At 38.9% G+C, this 16635-nt stretch overlaps 1 protein-coding gene across 1 annotated transcript in view; it reads left to right on the forward strand.

Annotated features, from left to right (window-relative positions):
- Positions 1-661: 661 nt before the first annotated feature.
- ASZ1 (ankyrin repeat, SAM and basic leucine zipper domain containing 1) overlaps positions 662-16635 on the forward strand; it is a 40716-nt gene continuing 24742 nt past the window's right edge. Inside the window, exons 1-4 of the mRNA XM_068932622.1 lie at positions 662-865; positions 2478-2574; positions 7371-7493; positions 11138-11249. Coding sequence (XP_068788723.1) covers positions 761-865; positions 2478-2574; positions 7371-7493; positions 11138-11249 — 437 coding nt within the window. The 5' untranslated portion in view covers positions 662-760. The remainder of the gene's footprint in view (positions 866-2477; positions 2575-7370; positions 7494-11137; positions 11250-16635) is intronic.

The raw sequence follows: 16635 nt of genomic DNA on the forward strand, positions 1-16635 counted from the left end.
ATATACAAATATATGTGTGCATATATGTGTGTGCTGTATTAATGTAGAGATGTATACATATGTGTACTTATTATATATATGTACGTACATACAAGCAACATAACTGCCTGGTAACACATAAAGCCAGATGGCTTTTTAAGAGTGTATAAATCATGACAAAAAGAAAAGAAAGAAAATCGTAACTTTTCCCTTTAATTTAAAATTCATTTAACAGTCACAGGTTTGGAATGCAAAATTTGTGCACGGCCCTACTGTATTAACGAACATCGCTACAAAACAGGCGAGGCGTACTGTGCCAAGTTAGCCACGCTACATAGACATAAAAACGTTAAGTTTTAAACGTGAGTTTCACACTGCTCTTGTACCTGATGCTGCGGCATCACCGTGTACAGGACCGACCACGCAGCTCCCTGGCCTGCCCGCCGGCCCCCTTTTCTCATTCACGGGGCATCCCGCAGGCTATAGGCGCCGCTCACAAATTACGTCACCTCGGAGGCGCCCGGCCGCCCCCGGCCCGGGGCTCTGCGCAGGGGGCACCGACGGCGCCTCGCGCCAGCGGCCGTTACCGCCCCAGCAGCCGCCGCGCGCACCCAGGACGCCCAGCACGCGGGCCGGCGGCGGCGCCGCAGCGGCGCGGGCGGGTCACGTGCCCCGCGGGCGGGGAGGCGTGGCGAGGCGAGAGGGGCAGGTGTGCTTCGCGCACGCTCCGCGGCGGGGCTTTTGGCGGGCGCCTGGCGGCGGCGGCGGCGGCGGCAGCACTATGGCCGGCGCGCGGTGGGGCGCGCGCGTCGTGGCCGGGGGCGACGAGAGCAGCGGTAGCGACGAAGACTGCTGGGACATCGGCGTCGTGCGGCGGGAGTCGCAGGTAGGCGAAGCCCCCCCGGCGCCCTCGGGCCCCAGGGAGCGGGCCGCCTCGGGGCCGGGGCCGGGGCCAGGGCCGGCCGCGACGGTCAGATGTCGCGGTGAGGGAGTGGCCTTCGGCGGGCGCGGCTGCGCCATCGCTGCCGTTGTTTTAGCTTAATGGTGCTGACGCCCCCTTAATCTAGGGATAGCAAAAAATAAATTTGAGGGGTTTCGTTTTCCTCCTTTAAAAAAAATTTTTTTTTCTCCTGAGTGTTTTCCTCCCTTATAATGAAGGATCTCAGTCACTATTTCAACATGAGAATAAACTGGAAAGAGACCTGAGGCCTGGAAGGCTGCTCTGGATCTTAAATCTCTAGACTGTATTTCATATTGATATGAAGATGTAAGTGATTTTATTGCATTTGAGGAAAGGTGGTGAGAGGAGCAAAGAGATTCCTACAAGGCTTTTTAGCCCTTAGGTTGTCTCCTGGCTGGAATTTGAGAATGGAAATAAACTGAAAACTTACAGCAGTCTGCCCAAATTTGTAGACAATTTTTTAAGTGACTTTCATCTTTAACTCAAGGTTCATATCTCAAAAATATATGTTATTCAGAATCTGTTAGGTGAGTAGAACAGAAAATAAATTATTAGTTTTGCTGCTTCTAGCCTTTGGTTTTCTGGACACTTACAGGTTAAGATCTTTACAAAAGTCATGGGAGTCGCTGACACGTGTCCTCATGCTAGGGAAGATTGTATAATCCCAAATTTTCATTTCATGACTTCAAACACTTACAGTGAAACACAGCTTCCCTTCTTTCCTTCCCCTCTTTTGTCTGCAAGGGTATCGTTAGTGAACAACGCTTCACTTACCAACATATGCAACTACTGTGTATAATCTAGGTCATGCCAGCAACAGTCTTCAGCTACCTCTGCAGCTTTAATCTAGAACAAATCTGTGATGCTGCTGAAAGGAAAGTGAATCAGGCAACTGAGTGATTCAAAAACTGGGTGGGGTTTTTTTGGCCAGGTCATTTTTCAGCCAGGTCACTTCTGTCAAATCACTTACGATGCAGGAACACAAATACCTCTGCTGCCTTAGGGGTAGGAGGGAAGGGAACTAGTCAGTCCTCTCCAGCAGTGGATTCAAGCTGGCTTAAGCTAGATAGCTACTCATTGAGCTATACTGCCCCAAACCATAATTTTTATCTTTGATCATACTAACTATATTATTTTCTTGCCTTGCTGTTTTACTTGTGAAACATACAAAACAAGCAAAGAAACATGATGCAACATTCTTTTAGCACCAGAAGATGAAAAAGAATCTTAAATGAAATTGAATAGCATTAAGAAAAATGGAGAGCACTGTAGAAAGTTGGCAAGTTCATTGAGAAAGTTCATAGTTACACTTTCAGAGAATGGAATCTTTCTAAAAAATTTAATCTTAAAACGTATTTCTGACAGTGCAGTGTAAACAGGTCTGCAAGGGTAGAAGAAGGAAAGCCTTCCTTGTATTTTTTCCTTCTCTGCTTTGTCTTCATGGAGGTGCTTAGTACTTCTACATAAAATTCAGGCTGCACTTTTTATCTTGAAACATTTATCTAGTTTTGACTTAACTTTTTTTTTGCTTACCTAGCCGTTGGATCAAATGTTGGAGGCAGACAAGAACGATGCATTAAAGAAAGCTCTGACTTGTGGTGATGTATCGTTGATTGAAGAACTCTTAAATTCAGGTGAGGAAAGTGAATTATGAAGTTGAATATTTTTAACTGACAGTAGCAAGAATTCTCATGCTTAAAAGATTCTCACTTCAAAATAGTGTCTTGGGTGCATGTAGGACTATGTCCATGTTTCTAATACAGGATATAGACTCTTATTTTAAAGATAAAGTTACTTTTCAGTGACTCAGCATGCAGTATTCCAGCAAATTTTATCTGAGTTATATTTATTTCATTTTATCAGTCAGGAATCCTGAATACTGACAAAGCTATAATGTGTGAACTGTGAAATAACATGTCTCTCTGTTTTCAGGTGCATTTTTCATCTGGAAATCTCCTATTACAAACGCTAAGTTTGGAGTGGTTTAAACTGAGAATGAGAATTCACTGGATCTTTTTATCTTGGGGTTGAAGGTTGTGGTGTTGAGGGTTCTTTTGTTCATTTGTTTTCTAATGCTCCCACAGTTTGGAAACTCCATGTTGTTTTTCTCGCTCATCAGCACTATTGTGTTTCTGGTATGCTCCATGTGTAATACTGCTGTCTTGGCAGCGTGGCTGGACATTGTGATTCCAAAAGGTCTAATAGGGTTTGTGTGGCATTTGTCACTGTTGCAAATCATGACTAAAACTAGTGCATTTCAACACCAAAAACCATTCTCCCTGTCTTTGTTGCTCGGTATTTCTCTGTAATGTGTTTCTATTATTCAGTGTTAGGAGGATTGGATCACCTATTGAAGCATCCAGGGCAATCAAAACTGCATAGCTGAATAACCTGCCTAGCGATAATTGTCGGGAAGTTCTGCTTCAGCAAGCAAGCAGAATATAGTAGCAAAGAGCTTGTTCTCTGAGAAAGTGTGTCTTATGGCTGGAAGAAAGCAGATTCTTAGTTAGTAAGGTTTTTCTGAGTTGTTTTAAAACATTATTGTTACTTGCCCTTTTAAAAAAAGATTGTTTTTTTACCTAAATTGGGATTTTTTTTTTTTTTAAACTGGAAACTACTATACAGCCTGAAACTCAAAGACATAGTAATGAATGAAATCCCTTATCCCTTGCTTTGAGAAAATCTGCTTATAAGTAGAATTTTTAGTGATGTCTGGACATCAGGTTGCTTAGTTATTTTATGTTACAGCCTTGCATTTTTATTTCCTTGTAACTCACTCAAGCATTGATAGTTCACACCGAACCTTTCCATGTTGATGCCCCTCACATAATGGGCTGTTTTATACTTTTGGAAGATGATGATGTGGATCTATTAAGAACATAAGGTCAAGCAAAAGATTCCTGTAGCCTGGTATCCTGTACCCAGAGATGCACAAGGCAAAGTATCACAAGATCTATAAATTTCCTAAGAAAAAGGCTAACAGTAAAATTCTGACACATCCAATACTGCCGCTGCAGAGCAGTAATAGGTAACAAATCTCTGACTGGGAGGTGTTTCTGGAGAAAGATAATATTGTCTTCCAAAATATCTTTGCTAATCAGATGAAATCTTTGCCTCTAAAGTCAGTCACTTGCAGTGACTAAGTTCACTGGAGCTTGCTACTAGCGCTTGAACAAATTCCCAGTTTGTGTTGGACAAGCGGATTTCCTAGCAACAGTTGTGGCCATTCTTTCAAGTAGAACAAGAACATGTCATCTCCTGGCTCTTAGTGATTGATTGAAGAATCTTTAGTGGTGAGGCAGTTTCACAGATGTCCTTTAGGAGAAGGACAAGCACCAAATGATAACATACTAAGAACAGGTTCTGAAGTGTGTGTCACAAAAAGTAATGCAAGCAAGTAGCAGGTGCAAAGATGGCTTTGAATGACATGTTAGCCTGCTCTGGGTGTAATACTATAAAATACTATAAAGTATTTTACACCATGTAATTCATATATTCTTTTTCCTCAAATAGAACTAAAAGTTACGACCTCACAACAGTTTAGGCTCATTAAAGGGGGCATTACTACAGTCATATCCTTGTTCCTGTTGTTAGCAGTCTATTCCATCCCATCTTTGCGTGTGTGCTGCAGCTCATCTGATCTTGTGTGAGCCAGTTCAGGGAGCTAAAGAGGTAGCAAACTATGCGGGGGGAAAAAAGTGGATAACTTTTCAGCTGGTTTAGAACTATGAACCCTGAGTAAGATGAGAACCATTGCTGGACCAGCAGTGGGAGACATCAGCAGCTCTGATTTAACTTTAAGGTATTGTGGAAACCACAGCACAAAGTGTTGACAGACTTAAAATAACTAAATACTTCTAATAGAAGTATCAGAAGATAAATCTGTTGGTATCAAGAACTTTCAGACTCAACTTATCTGACATAAAAGTTGTAATGTGAGCAGATTCTAGTATGACAAGTTGTTGTTAAACTCAACAAAAAGCCTTTCAGTGTCTCAAGATTTTTGAGGTCAAACATGGAATTATTTAGCATAAAAAGCTACACGTGGAATTTGATCATAGTTCTTCAGACATTACCTTATTAACCTTTTGAATCTGAGATTACATTTTTGTGTATAAAAGCAACCTTCCTACTATTACTATTATTAGACACAATCAGCAGAATATCTGAAAGAGGTACTAGAGATACTGTTCTAATCACAGAAGGAGCATCATTCTTCCCTTGCTGTTCTTTTGCTTCACCATTATTCACGTGTTTCATATAGTTTCTGCTTTAGGGCAGGTCTGGGGCCAGAATATCTTTCTCTCCATTCCTGGTTAAAGCTAGAGGGAAGAAAGTTGCCTATAACTCAGACTGTGAGAAATAATGTTGTACCTGCTTGGCCTCCTGTACTATACATAATTTGCTTCTAGGCTTCACTCTTACCTTACAGGACTTCTTAAGGGCCACTTTAAATTCTAAGCTAAAGCTTCCCACTTTAAGACCAGCTCATGTAACGTGGGAGTATGAGTTACCACTATGGGGAGACATTTCTGATTCAATCATCAACTCCCATAAACCCACAGGCAAGAAGCAACATGGCTGTCTTGATACTGTTCCGGTTGTTCTTTCTTTGTCTTCCTCTGAGACAGTAGCCCTTTACATTGTGACGCTCAGACTATGTGATGGTTCAGGGCACTCGCTAGAGCAGCTGCAGGAGACCATGCATGAAAAACAAACTGTAAAGCAACTTTGACATTTTGTTACCAGAAAGACCATTCTACTTTTGGAACTTCTTAGAAAAAGCACCAGCATTGTGGCAGATACTAGCTGTTATATATCTGAAGAAAGCAGTGAGGAAAATACCTTGTCCCGAGCTTGAGTAAGTCTCTGTGTGTATCCCAGAACTCTTTTGTCATTTTTGTTCAACTATATATTAAAATAAAAACATCTTGATGAGAGGTCTGGTTGCTTGGACTGCTTTTTCCCCTAAGGGGAGAAGGAACTTCTTAAGGCTGACAGAGTGCCGGCTTTCCAGCACTCGCATCCTACTAGTGGTGGATATTGGATTGGCTATTGAATATAGAATCAGACTTTCTAGATTCTTGAGTTGACTTGACTACAAGGAAGTTCAGATATGGCTGCTAAGGAACACTTAGTGGCACTCCTTGTAGAACTTTGCCCCGGGCCTTGTTTTGTATGCTATAGGAAAACTGGAATGCTGTGATGTTAAGGATTGCAGCTAGTACGTGTGCACCACTAAAAAGATTTGTCCGTGATTTCTGTAGCTTGCCGGAGATTAGAGATACTAGACTGCTTCAGCACCTGGCGTTCATTGAAAGTTTCCTCTTTAAAGATGACTTCTACAACTCCAGTGATCTTAAAGTAGTCCAAGAATCAATCTCAAGGCAGCGACCTGTTAATACCTCAGCTTGGCTGACTTCAGCTTGCCATGCTGAGTGCATTTTGACAAGTTACCAAGGCAAGGAGAGTAAATACCTGTTTAGCATAAAAAGGTATGCGTGCAGCTTGACTGTCACAAATCTCTTAGGATGGTTTTGTTTTTTTCAGAGTCCTCTCTTGTAAATAAGTCCTTTTGACTATCTAGAATCATTCTTGGACTAATGTGAATTCAGCTAATGGAAGCTAAGTGTTGTAGAGGAAATAATCTTATGAGGAAGGATTGAAGAAAAGATGGTGTCTCTTAGAATGTGTGGAGATTTTTATTTGAAAGTTGTCAAATGAGTCTGTACTTGGTGAATTTGGGCAGACTGGCTGGCAAGCTTGCTTTTAGCCACAGAGGAAGGTGGCTAAAGCCACAGATTAATGAACAAATCTGGTGATTGTGACTGAATCCTTCATTATCTTCTATTTCTCTGTTCTGCCAAGATAATACTTTATTGGTGCTGAATGCAAGACTGGCCTCTGCTAGCCAGTTGCCTTGGAAGGCAGAGAATAAAAGGAGCTGTGAGCAGGAAAACCCTAGTCAATATGATCCTAATAGTATGAGGAGAAAGTTGCTTCCACAACAAATCACTTGATTTGGCCAGAATAAAAACTTTTGGTTTTTGCTTGAAGAAAGCTGTAGTACTTAAGTGGAAAAGACAGATATTCTGTGCACGTGCCTGAAATTATTTTTGCAGGTAAATGTATCCCTTACACTTTTTTCTAATACAACTTTTTTACTTAAAATCTAACTTGGATAAAGAAACGTGCTTCCTTGAGTCAGTTCTAAAACCTGTTTTCTGGTACTCTAGATGTTTTAAGAACTGTTAAAAGATATTTTAAAAAATAATGATGGTATAAGAGAGACTTTTCTTTACCTAGGAATAAACACAAATGTAAGCACAAATCAGTAGCTGCAGTAATTATATATGTTAGAGTAAGGTTTATAAAAGATGTGTTTATTTTGGTATAACCTTATGATTGTTAGTATCCTAAATTTTGACAGGTATAAGCATAGAATCTAAGTTTCAGTTTGGATGGACTCCCCTGATGTATGCTGCCAGCGTGGCTGATGTTGCAGTAGTGCGTCTTCTCCTGGACAGAGGAGCTAATGCAAGCTTTGAAATAGGTAAGATGTGAATGAAATTGGTGGTCAATAACTTTCAGTACCAGACATTGTCCTATCCCTATTCTCTGTTTACATATATAAGAAAAAAACAAGGTCCACAGTGGAACTGGGGCCTAGACTAGATTTCACATCCAAAATTGGAAAACATAAATAAAAATAATAATAGTAAGTAGCTTCTAGCCCTTGGAAACTCAGTAGGAGGGATTTTTTTTGTGATGATATGAACACCATGATATACTCTGTTAGGTAATTTTAAAGTAAAAATTACGTTCTTGGAACTGCTGGATTTAGTTGATGTTTTTTCTTGGTCTCTCTCTCTGTCTGTCTCTCTTTTCCTGCCCCCCTACCCCCTCCTACCCCAAAGCTTTTTAAAAAACAGCATTTGGAAAAACTCGTTCAAGAATTATAGGATAAAGTTGTACAGCTGGAACATGAAGATTTAAAGGATAAAGTTGCAGAGTTAGTACTTCCTTAGTTTGTTCCTGTTAGGAAGTACGTACATGCAGGAACCAGCCAGAATCCCAAACTAGGATTGGTACCCACTCATGTTAAATACTTCAATATATGATAAAGATATGGGCTCATCCCAGAAGACTTCTACATCTGATCTAATCTAATTTAATCTTCTGATGGCCCCAGTGGACACTTCTCTTCCAGCTGCATTTGTGCCAGTTTATTGCTCTCCAGCCCCTCAACACTGGTCTTTCAAATATGCCAGCTGACCTGTTCATGTGGTTGCTCGTTTCAGACCACAGTAATAAAGATGTACTGGTTTTTAGGTTAATCTCTTTTTTTTTTTTTTTTTAATTGACTACACAAGAGTAGTTCAAAGGGCAGATCTGAAAGATGGTGACAAACAGTCGGAGTTCTCCTTTGGCTGTAGTTGAAGAAATAATTTGCCTATGGGAGTAGCTGTCCAGTTCATGATAAACTAATGTGGACTTTCTACAACAATTTTTTTATTAAGTGAAAACTCTTCTTCAGTGTGTTGCCTAGGCCACTTTTTTCTTTGCAAGGGTTTAACGTAACTTCTAAAGTAGTACATCTGATCACTTCCTCTGTTAACTTTTATGGCTTGTTAATAACTTTTTCCTACTTAAGCTGTGACTGTTTTTCCTTTCTTTTGTTGTGTTGGAAGATTTATCCAAGCTCAGGAAAAGACTTTGCAATGCAGAAGAAACTGATTTGACACACAATACTAAGTTCATAAAAACACTGATCTTCCAGTAACTTGCCAGTATTTTTAAAAGAAGTATAGATCGAAGAACAGATGGTACTAAAAAATTTCTTGAACTTCCTAGGAGCTGATCGGAGTTAGGAGATGAGGGTAGATTACCTGCACCAAAAGCAATCATGTCTTCAGATTGCTATCCTTGTAACCTACTTCAGAGAACTTTTGTGGCTTTCTGTAACTCATACTCGCTTACAAAATACCTTGTTTATGGCTGTAAAGAGCTACAAATCAGACAGGCTTCTGTGGGCAGCAGTCTCGACTGATCGATTAACCAGCACGTAGGGTATTTTTTTCAAAGTGTGACCATCAGTGTTTGCCCTAAGTGGCAGTTTGTTAGGATCAAGTTTCTCAGCTCGTTTCCCTTTTAGTGTGTGTAGGAAAACAATAATTAGGTCCTATTGGCAGTAGAATACGGATCAGCCAGGAACCGCCTTGCAAATCATTGGTCGATTTAGGTCAGGCCACATGCGTTCAGTAGTAGCTATGCCGTGCTCAGGTGGTACTAAAATCACTGATGTTTTGTATCAGCTGACAATCAATTAAGTTATCCTATACTAATAATTCTATAATACCTGCAATCCTAATAATGGCTCTACTAGTAATCATCTCTTATCACATTGCAATCATTCTTTGCAAGCTGGTTACTTAATTTTACCTTAACATTAAAATGAACTTTGGTAGTCCTGACGAACAAGGAACTAAGTGTAGCGTTGAACACGTGATGGGATCAGAATGCAGCATCTTTGAGATGCTCTAAAAAAAACCTCTAGGTTTTTTTTTGTTCATACTGAACATAAGCTAATTTTTTTTCAGTCCCCATCAATTTTTCTCCGCAAAAGAAGAGAGAAACCTGATTATTCTGAGGTGTTTCTTCCCCTTCTTTTCCCCACGTGTATGAGCTCTAGGTATGTTATACAGAAATTGGTTTCCCACTCTTTATCACCATCTGAAATACTGAATACAAATATAACTACAATTTCCTCCTAGATACCATTCCCAGACTAATAGAGCTTATCACTACCTTTTGTTTGAAGTCCTTCTGCCAGCTTTCAGTTCACATTATTGATAACCAGGTTAAACATTTTGAGTGAGAATCTGTCAGCCAGTGTATCAAATAGTTTACTAAAATGTTAATTGCTTACTGTTCAGGAGTTTAAGTGACTCTGTGAATTCATTTAATATATTGATTTGTGTGTGTGAGAACTTCTGCATGAGGTAGTTGAAAATTACAAGATGGTATGTAAAACCCAGCTGAAGTTAAACACAAAATGAGGGTCTTGGGTATTTGTTTAGGGACTGAAAGTGGTGAGACTTGAATATTGGGCTAAAGTACATCACTTCATCTTTAAAAACTCGTTCATTAAAACCTGACCTCAGCTGAGGAATAAAAGTGCTAGCACATACCCAGTCTTAAAATTTCTCCCAGAAAGTTAGAAAATAAGTTGTAATACTAAATGATATGCTCCAAAATATGTACAGTTAAAACAATATTTGTTAAAATTAATAAAGGCATGTTTGAACTGGTATGCAAGTTTGTGCAACAAGCCAAATGGGCAGTTATTCAAATGGCAGTCCTCTAACTGACTCTAGAGCCAAATAGCTCACTAGGGTCCTTGAGGTGTGATGTTTCCCACATCTCTCTAGGAGAACCGTGGGAAAGGAGATTCCCCCCGTTTTGTGGACAAACAGCTGCAGTGTGCCATTCTGGTTCATGACGAAAGGTGGCATGTAACACTCAGCTGGCTTCAGAGCTGGAGCAAATACACTGGTTCCTCCTGATGAGTCTTTTAAGTACTGTAGCTGTGGATTTAAAGAACATCTATAAATACATTCTTTTAATCCTCCTCCTGCCACTAGTGCACAATAGTAGACTAATTTAGTAGACTAGTTTAGTTTAGAACCGTAGTTGCTTCTCTTAAAGCCCTTTAGTAAAGCCTTGTTACTTGAACTCTGCATTGTATGGGCCTCCATTTTCTCTAAAACTGGTAGTGCTAGTGTGTGATAAATATATTTCATGCACTTTTTTTGTCTGTTGCAGTTAAGTTCCTCTAAGCTTTTTCTTTCCTTGACTATTTCCTTTTTTTGAGGGTGGGGGATGGGGAATGAATGTACTTGTATGAACCAAAACTTGACAAAACGAGCATCTAAAGTTAAGCTTCTACTGTTTTTTGGGGCAGCTAAGAAGCATCCTCATCTTCAGTAGGGACAGATGCTCCACCACTTCCATTTCCTCTTTCTGAGTATCGTCTGTTCTCAGATGCTTTTATCTGACCTGATAATTCTACCATTTCCCAAGAGTCTTAGTGTATCGAAACCTAACTAACTGAACTATAACAAGAGTAAAGGCTTTTAAAGGAAATTCTGCATCAGCATGATGTTTATGTATGCATTTCTCTAATTTTCAAAACAGATAAGTACACTGTGCTGATGGCAGCATGTACTGCACATGCTTCAGAGGAAAAAATTTTGAAGACTGTAGAACTACTTCTGTCAAGGAATGCTGACCCTAAACTTGCTTGCAGGTAAAATCTGTTAATACAGACTAAAATTTAATATTAATATACAGAGACATCCTTATAGTCATAACTTGTCACAGATGATGTATCTTCTGTAATCTTCATTAGTTTTTTGTAACTTCACTGTTGTCTGTATACAGGAGGAGGAGTGTGTGCTTCTTTATTTATTCTAGTTATTCGAGTAAGTAGTAGAGTATGATCAGTTTTATCAAATTTAAGTATGTTCCCTGGCTGAACAAGATATAAATTGAGGAAAAAATTAATCTTACAATACCATTGGTTGACCATAATATAAGTACAAAAAATACATCCTCTGCCTTTCCCAAATCACATTTCCTCTCCTGCATAAGGATATGGGGTAAGAGTTAATTCTTTGTTTAAATTCACTTCTTTTTGTTTGTTTTTTTTTTTTTGGAGGGGAGAGGGGGTTCGCTAGGTATATTCCTCTGAGAGAGTCTCCTATGAAAAAGTAAATTCCTGTGTAAATAAAATACATTTCTTCCAGTCAAGCATGCTTTAATCTCCTTTTAAAAAACAAATAACAGCTTGTTTCTTGAACTACCGCTTCATGCCTCAGCAATCTGAGGCAGTACATTGTGAGCTATCTGTAGTTGCAGTCTGATGCAGTGTTTCATTTTACGTTAAAAAGAAAGTTCTGAATTGACCCAGGATAAACTGACTTCCTTCTACTGGGGGAAAAAAAAAAAAAAAAAGGAAGATAATGTTCTAGTCAGCTTTGAGACTGCCTGTTTTGCACTTAACTGAAATTCATTTTTTTTATACCACTGCTCTTTTACCTCTTCACCACAGATTAAACTCTCATTACCTGAGGTATCTGGATTGTGTATCTCTTTTTTAAAAAAAAAAAAAAAAAAAAAAAAAACAGAATTGAGAGGCCTCTTTATTTTCTTCAGTAGAGTTCAAATGTTTTGTTGGGCCCTGAACCTCATTGTAAGCATAGCATTGATAGGCAGGGAGGAAACATAATTATGCTAAAGTGTCACTGATGTGGGATATTTAAAAAAAAAAAAAAAAAAAAGCTATTCATTTTTATCAGATAGGCTAAAAACCGTTCATGAAAGAAGGAAAGCTTCAAACTCTGAAATAATTGCCTATTATTGCCTTCAGATAAGTGGGTGTTGCGTTAAACAATCTGCTGTATAAAATGGGGTAAATCTCTGCATCATTAAACTTTGTCCTGGGTGTTTGAAAATGTAAGCCAGAGTGCAAAGCTGCTAGTTTGCACATTAAAGGCCCTTGGCTAAGCTTTGAAAAAAGTTTGGATTGTGACACAAGAGATAGGAATTTTAAGGGCAAGACTTTATTTATAAAGTTAGTGTATGTTATGTGTAGTTGGTCTTATATACAAATATTTATTTGTTGCTTTTTTTTTGTTGCTATTTATGCTCTTTGCATCCTAAGACCTTGCGCTAACATATAAGTTATGCTTGTGTACATCAGATACTGTGTTCAGGTTTTTTTCACTTTTGGAAGAGTGAAATTTGAGAGTCTTTTCTCAAATAAAAAGACAATAATGTGACAATTTAGATTGGCACCAAACAAGAGTAAGAGGTTAGATAGCAAGGTCTGGATTTTTTAAAAATCTCTGTGCTGCCCTTTCTCCTTTCCAGTATGTGACATCTGTGCTTCCTGCTCCATCATTAGAACTACTTGTTCTAAAACAGTGAGAGGGAACCCACTAAACCTGCACCTTTGAGGATAAGGAATCAATACAGACCCGAGTGGTGCTCCAGTCCCACTTTGCCCATGCTAGTGTTGTTCTGCGTTTCCGTATTGTCCATAAGAGGACATCAAAACTGTCCATGAGTTGAGATTATTGTGGAATTCCTTCCTGTGTGATCAGCTTAAGGAATGTATTAAGAATTAAACATCACATTATTTGGTTGTCTCAGCACGTAAGAAACAGTATCCTTCTAGGAAGAGCATAGTTAAACTTGTCTTTTGTCCACCAGCAACTGAAATGTGTATGAATGCAAAGCTGAGTACTGACTTTGGTGTAGGACTCTTGATTTCACTTGATTTGGAGGTGATAAACTGAAACTTACTTTTTTTTTCTCAAGTTTTTTTTAGTTTTTTTCCCCCTCTGAGTCAGTCAGTGTTTGTGGGGTGGAAGTACTAGTGAGAAATCTCAAACTGATTTTTGAAGTGCGGTCTAAGAAGGACAACGTGTTTGGAAAAATAGAGTGCTGAGGAGAAGATCTCAACAAGAAGAGTAACTTTTGGTATTTTTACTGAATCAAAATCAGGAACTAAATGTCTGTAAAAACGATTTTGTCCAATGAGAAGGTAGCGTATCAAAGCATAAGTGTTAACTGAAGAGGTCTGAAAGACAAACAAGAAACAAGGTAATGACTAGGTAAAATGGGAAGGCATCGTAAGATGCTCTGTTAAGTCTTTGTAGAGCTACTTTACCATCTATGCTTTATTTAAGTGAATGCTGCCCTCAGTTGTGCTTGTCTTGCATCATTCACCTCGCTCCTGTTCCAAAATGTAATGGTATGTTGTATCCTTTTGTAAGGCCAGGAACAATTTAAGCAGTCTTTTTCTGAAAACTCTTTTTAACCTGCAGTGCTTTCTTGAAGGTACATTGGTTTAATAATGTTAAGCTGTTATTTCATTAGGGGGCAGAGGAAAAGGTATGACCGACTGATAACTAAATTACAAAACTACTGCTAGGGCTGCATTTAATGGAATGTTTAGTATACTTGGGTTTTGATGATGACATCCTCTAAGTTCTTGTTTACTTAAAGTAGTGTAAAAGAAACCTAATGGTTTTGCAGGTGAGGAGAGTATTTTGAGTTGATGATGCATGCCAGTAACTCTTTATTAGAAGAAGGTACAAGTAGGCAAATGAGTGAAACTTCCTATATTTTGAAATAAGCTCTTTATCTCTGGTTCTGTATGGGATATGTGTTGGGTTTTGTTTCTGTTTGTGTGGATTTTTTCTTCACCCTTGATTTCTAGTGCAATCAGGTCTCTCTCAGTAACCAAGCCTCCCCTTAGTGTTTCTGCTGTGAAACAGGTTATGAAATTGGTGTGTGTTTGAAGAAAAGTGTTTAGCAATTCTTCAGATTTTTTTAGGTGAATATTACAAAAACTAGACCTTTCTCTTTATAAAGATTTAAAGTTGAGATTGAAGCATGCTGTCATATATGTGAACACATACACATTAAAAATATGATCACTATTCAAGTGTGGTAATTCGTTTACCTAGGTATATTCATTTATGCTTACATTCAGAGTAATTTTGAGGAGGATCAAACATGCTTTTACAATAAAAGTGTTAGTCTACTTTGCCCTCTTGAGAAGATGATAATGGAAGGGGGAAATGTTCGTCTTAATACTGCCCAGTTCAAAAGGTAGGTCTCTTTTGCAGGTTGCATAGTCAGAATAAAGCAATTGTGTAACACTTCAATTTTAGCACGATATTTATTGCTGCTGATAAGATAGTAAGTCTGCACTGCCACATAATAATTTCAAAGACCTTGACGTTATCATTGTGTGATAGTTAACTTGCCAAATGACAAATAGTATGTTTCAGTAAAGGTAAATAGCCTGGGAAAAGTTACTGCACTACAGTGCATTTTATAACAAGAAAATCAGGGTATTTAAATAAAGTTTAATACTGATTGAGTAAAGATCTTTGATCTACTTCAGAGGGGAAAAAAAAAAAAGGTATCTTGTGATTTTACACATAACTCATTACTTTCTGAGAGTTTGTTATTCTAGCACTACGAACTCGGAACAGAAAGACATACTTTGTTATGTTGCTCAAATATCACCACAGAGGGACTAAATAAAAGAATTATACAGAGGGAAAATAAGCATATTTACCGAAGTACTGTGTGCAGATGGGCAATATCCGCAAGTCTTTTCCTTCCCCGTATCTACATTAGGAAAAAATCACAACAATCATAAACGTGTGATGAAAGGGGGAGAAGACTCAAAGAAAATCAGTTGTACCAATAAGTTTGGAAGGGTGACTTTTAAATGTAAAGGTTGAGGCTTTTTCATCAGCTATTATGGTTAGGGGAAGAGTCTAGAGTCAGAAATAAATGATTAGACCTTTCCCAGCTAGTATTGACTATACAGTGGGAACCTAATAGTGTTGACCGCAGGTTCTGGGCAGAGGTATAAAATACTCGGGGACAGTGCTAGCATTAGATGCTGTTTTTGACAGAAGTATTCTGACAAGAACAGTGTCCTCTGCCTTGGAGCGACCTTTGCATGAAACAAACACAAAACTGGTATTGGAGTCCATTAGCGTTATGCCAGCAACATTCAATCCCAAGTGTACTAAAATTATTATTTGTGCTACTAGCTTACCCTGCTCATGGCTTACTTGCGTAATACTTTATTTTTTTGACATAGACTTGTTCTTTCATCAGATAAGTGGAGTAGATTTCCCATGCACGTTCTGAATTTCTTGATTGGAGACTTCACCCTCACTTTGAAAGCAAAGTTGTAAACAATCTGAAGTTCCTGATCCTGTGTATAGCTCATTTGTTTTACTACTTTACATCAGAATATGCATGTCCTCTTTATCCCTAGCTAGACCAGCTTGCTTTGGGGGGGGGGAAAAAAAAAAAAGTATGTTGGGCTGATGCAGTAGGAGGACAGAGAAGGATGACTGGAAATGGCATAGTGTAGAGTTCTGCCATGCCCTTTTTAAATTGTTATGCTTGTCCCTTTCTTATTCACTTCCTTCTCTGTGTTGTTTTTTGGTCATATGAAGATAACCCTGTAGTTGTCTACCTTTTCAGCGTCTGTATGCTGGAAAACTTATATAGGTATCTTGTAGACAGAGTTAAGAAGCAGAAGCGTATAAAACTGGCAGCCTGAAACAAAGCTTAAAACTAGAGATCCTGAAACTGTCTGCCACGTTTTCCAGCCCCACCTTATTAGAGCTGTAAGTTGCATTCTCCTGTCAAGTTCTGCTTCAAGAAGGCAGAAAACTCTCCTACCTTGCTCCAGCAGGTGGTGCTTAAGAAAAGTGTCTTGCAGCTCACAGTACACTCAAGTATGTCCTTCCAATTCTATTTCTTGTATATGGTTTCCTACCTTCCCTCTTAAAATCCCAGTAAGGCAGAAAAGGAGCAAGTATCTTTCCTCTAGTTGCTGTAGAAAGACTGTTGTTGTTTCCTTTCTCAGTTCCAAGCATAGTATACAGTGCAGGAGTGATGAAACTGGTTCCAAGAACTTCTGACAATGCTTCCAGGTTATCTGAAGCAGTATTCAGTTTGCAGATCAACAGACTAAAAGATTAGTGTGTCTTGTAGCATCATTTCCTTGCTTTGTGATCTCAAGAAGAAAAGATTGAGGGAAAAACATTAAATTCATAAGCATATCTACTGTATTTTTCTTCTGATGT

The sequence above is a fragment of the Struthio camelus genome, chromosome 1 (assembly GCF_040807025.1).
Source record: "Struthio camelus isolate bStrCam1 chromosome 1, bStrCam1.hap1, whole genome shotgun sequence".
Taxonomy (NCBI): Eukaryota; Metazoa; Chordata; class Aves; order Struthioniformes; family Struthionidae; genus Struthio; species Struthio camelus.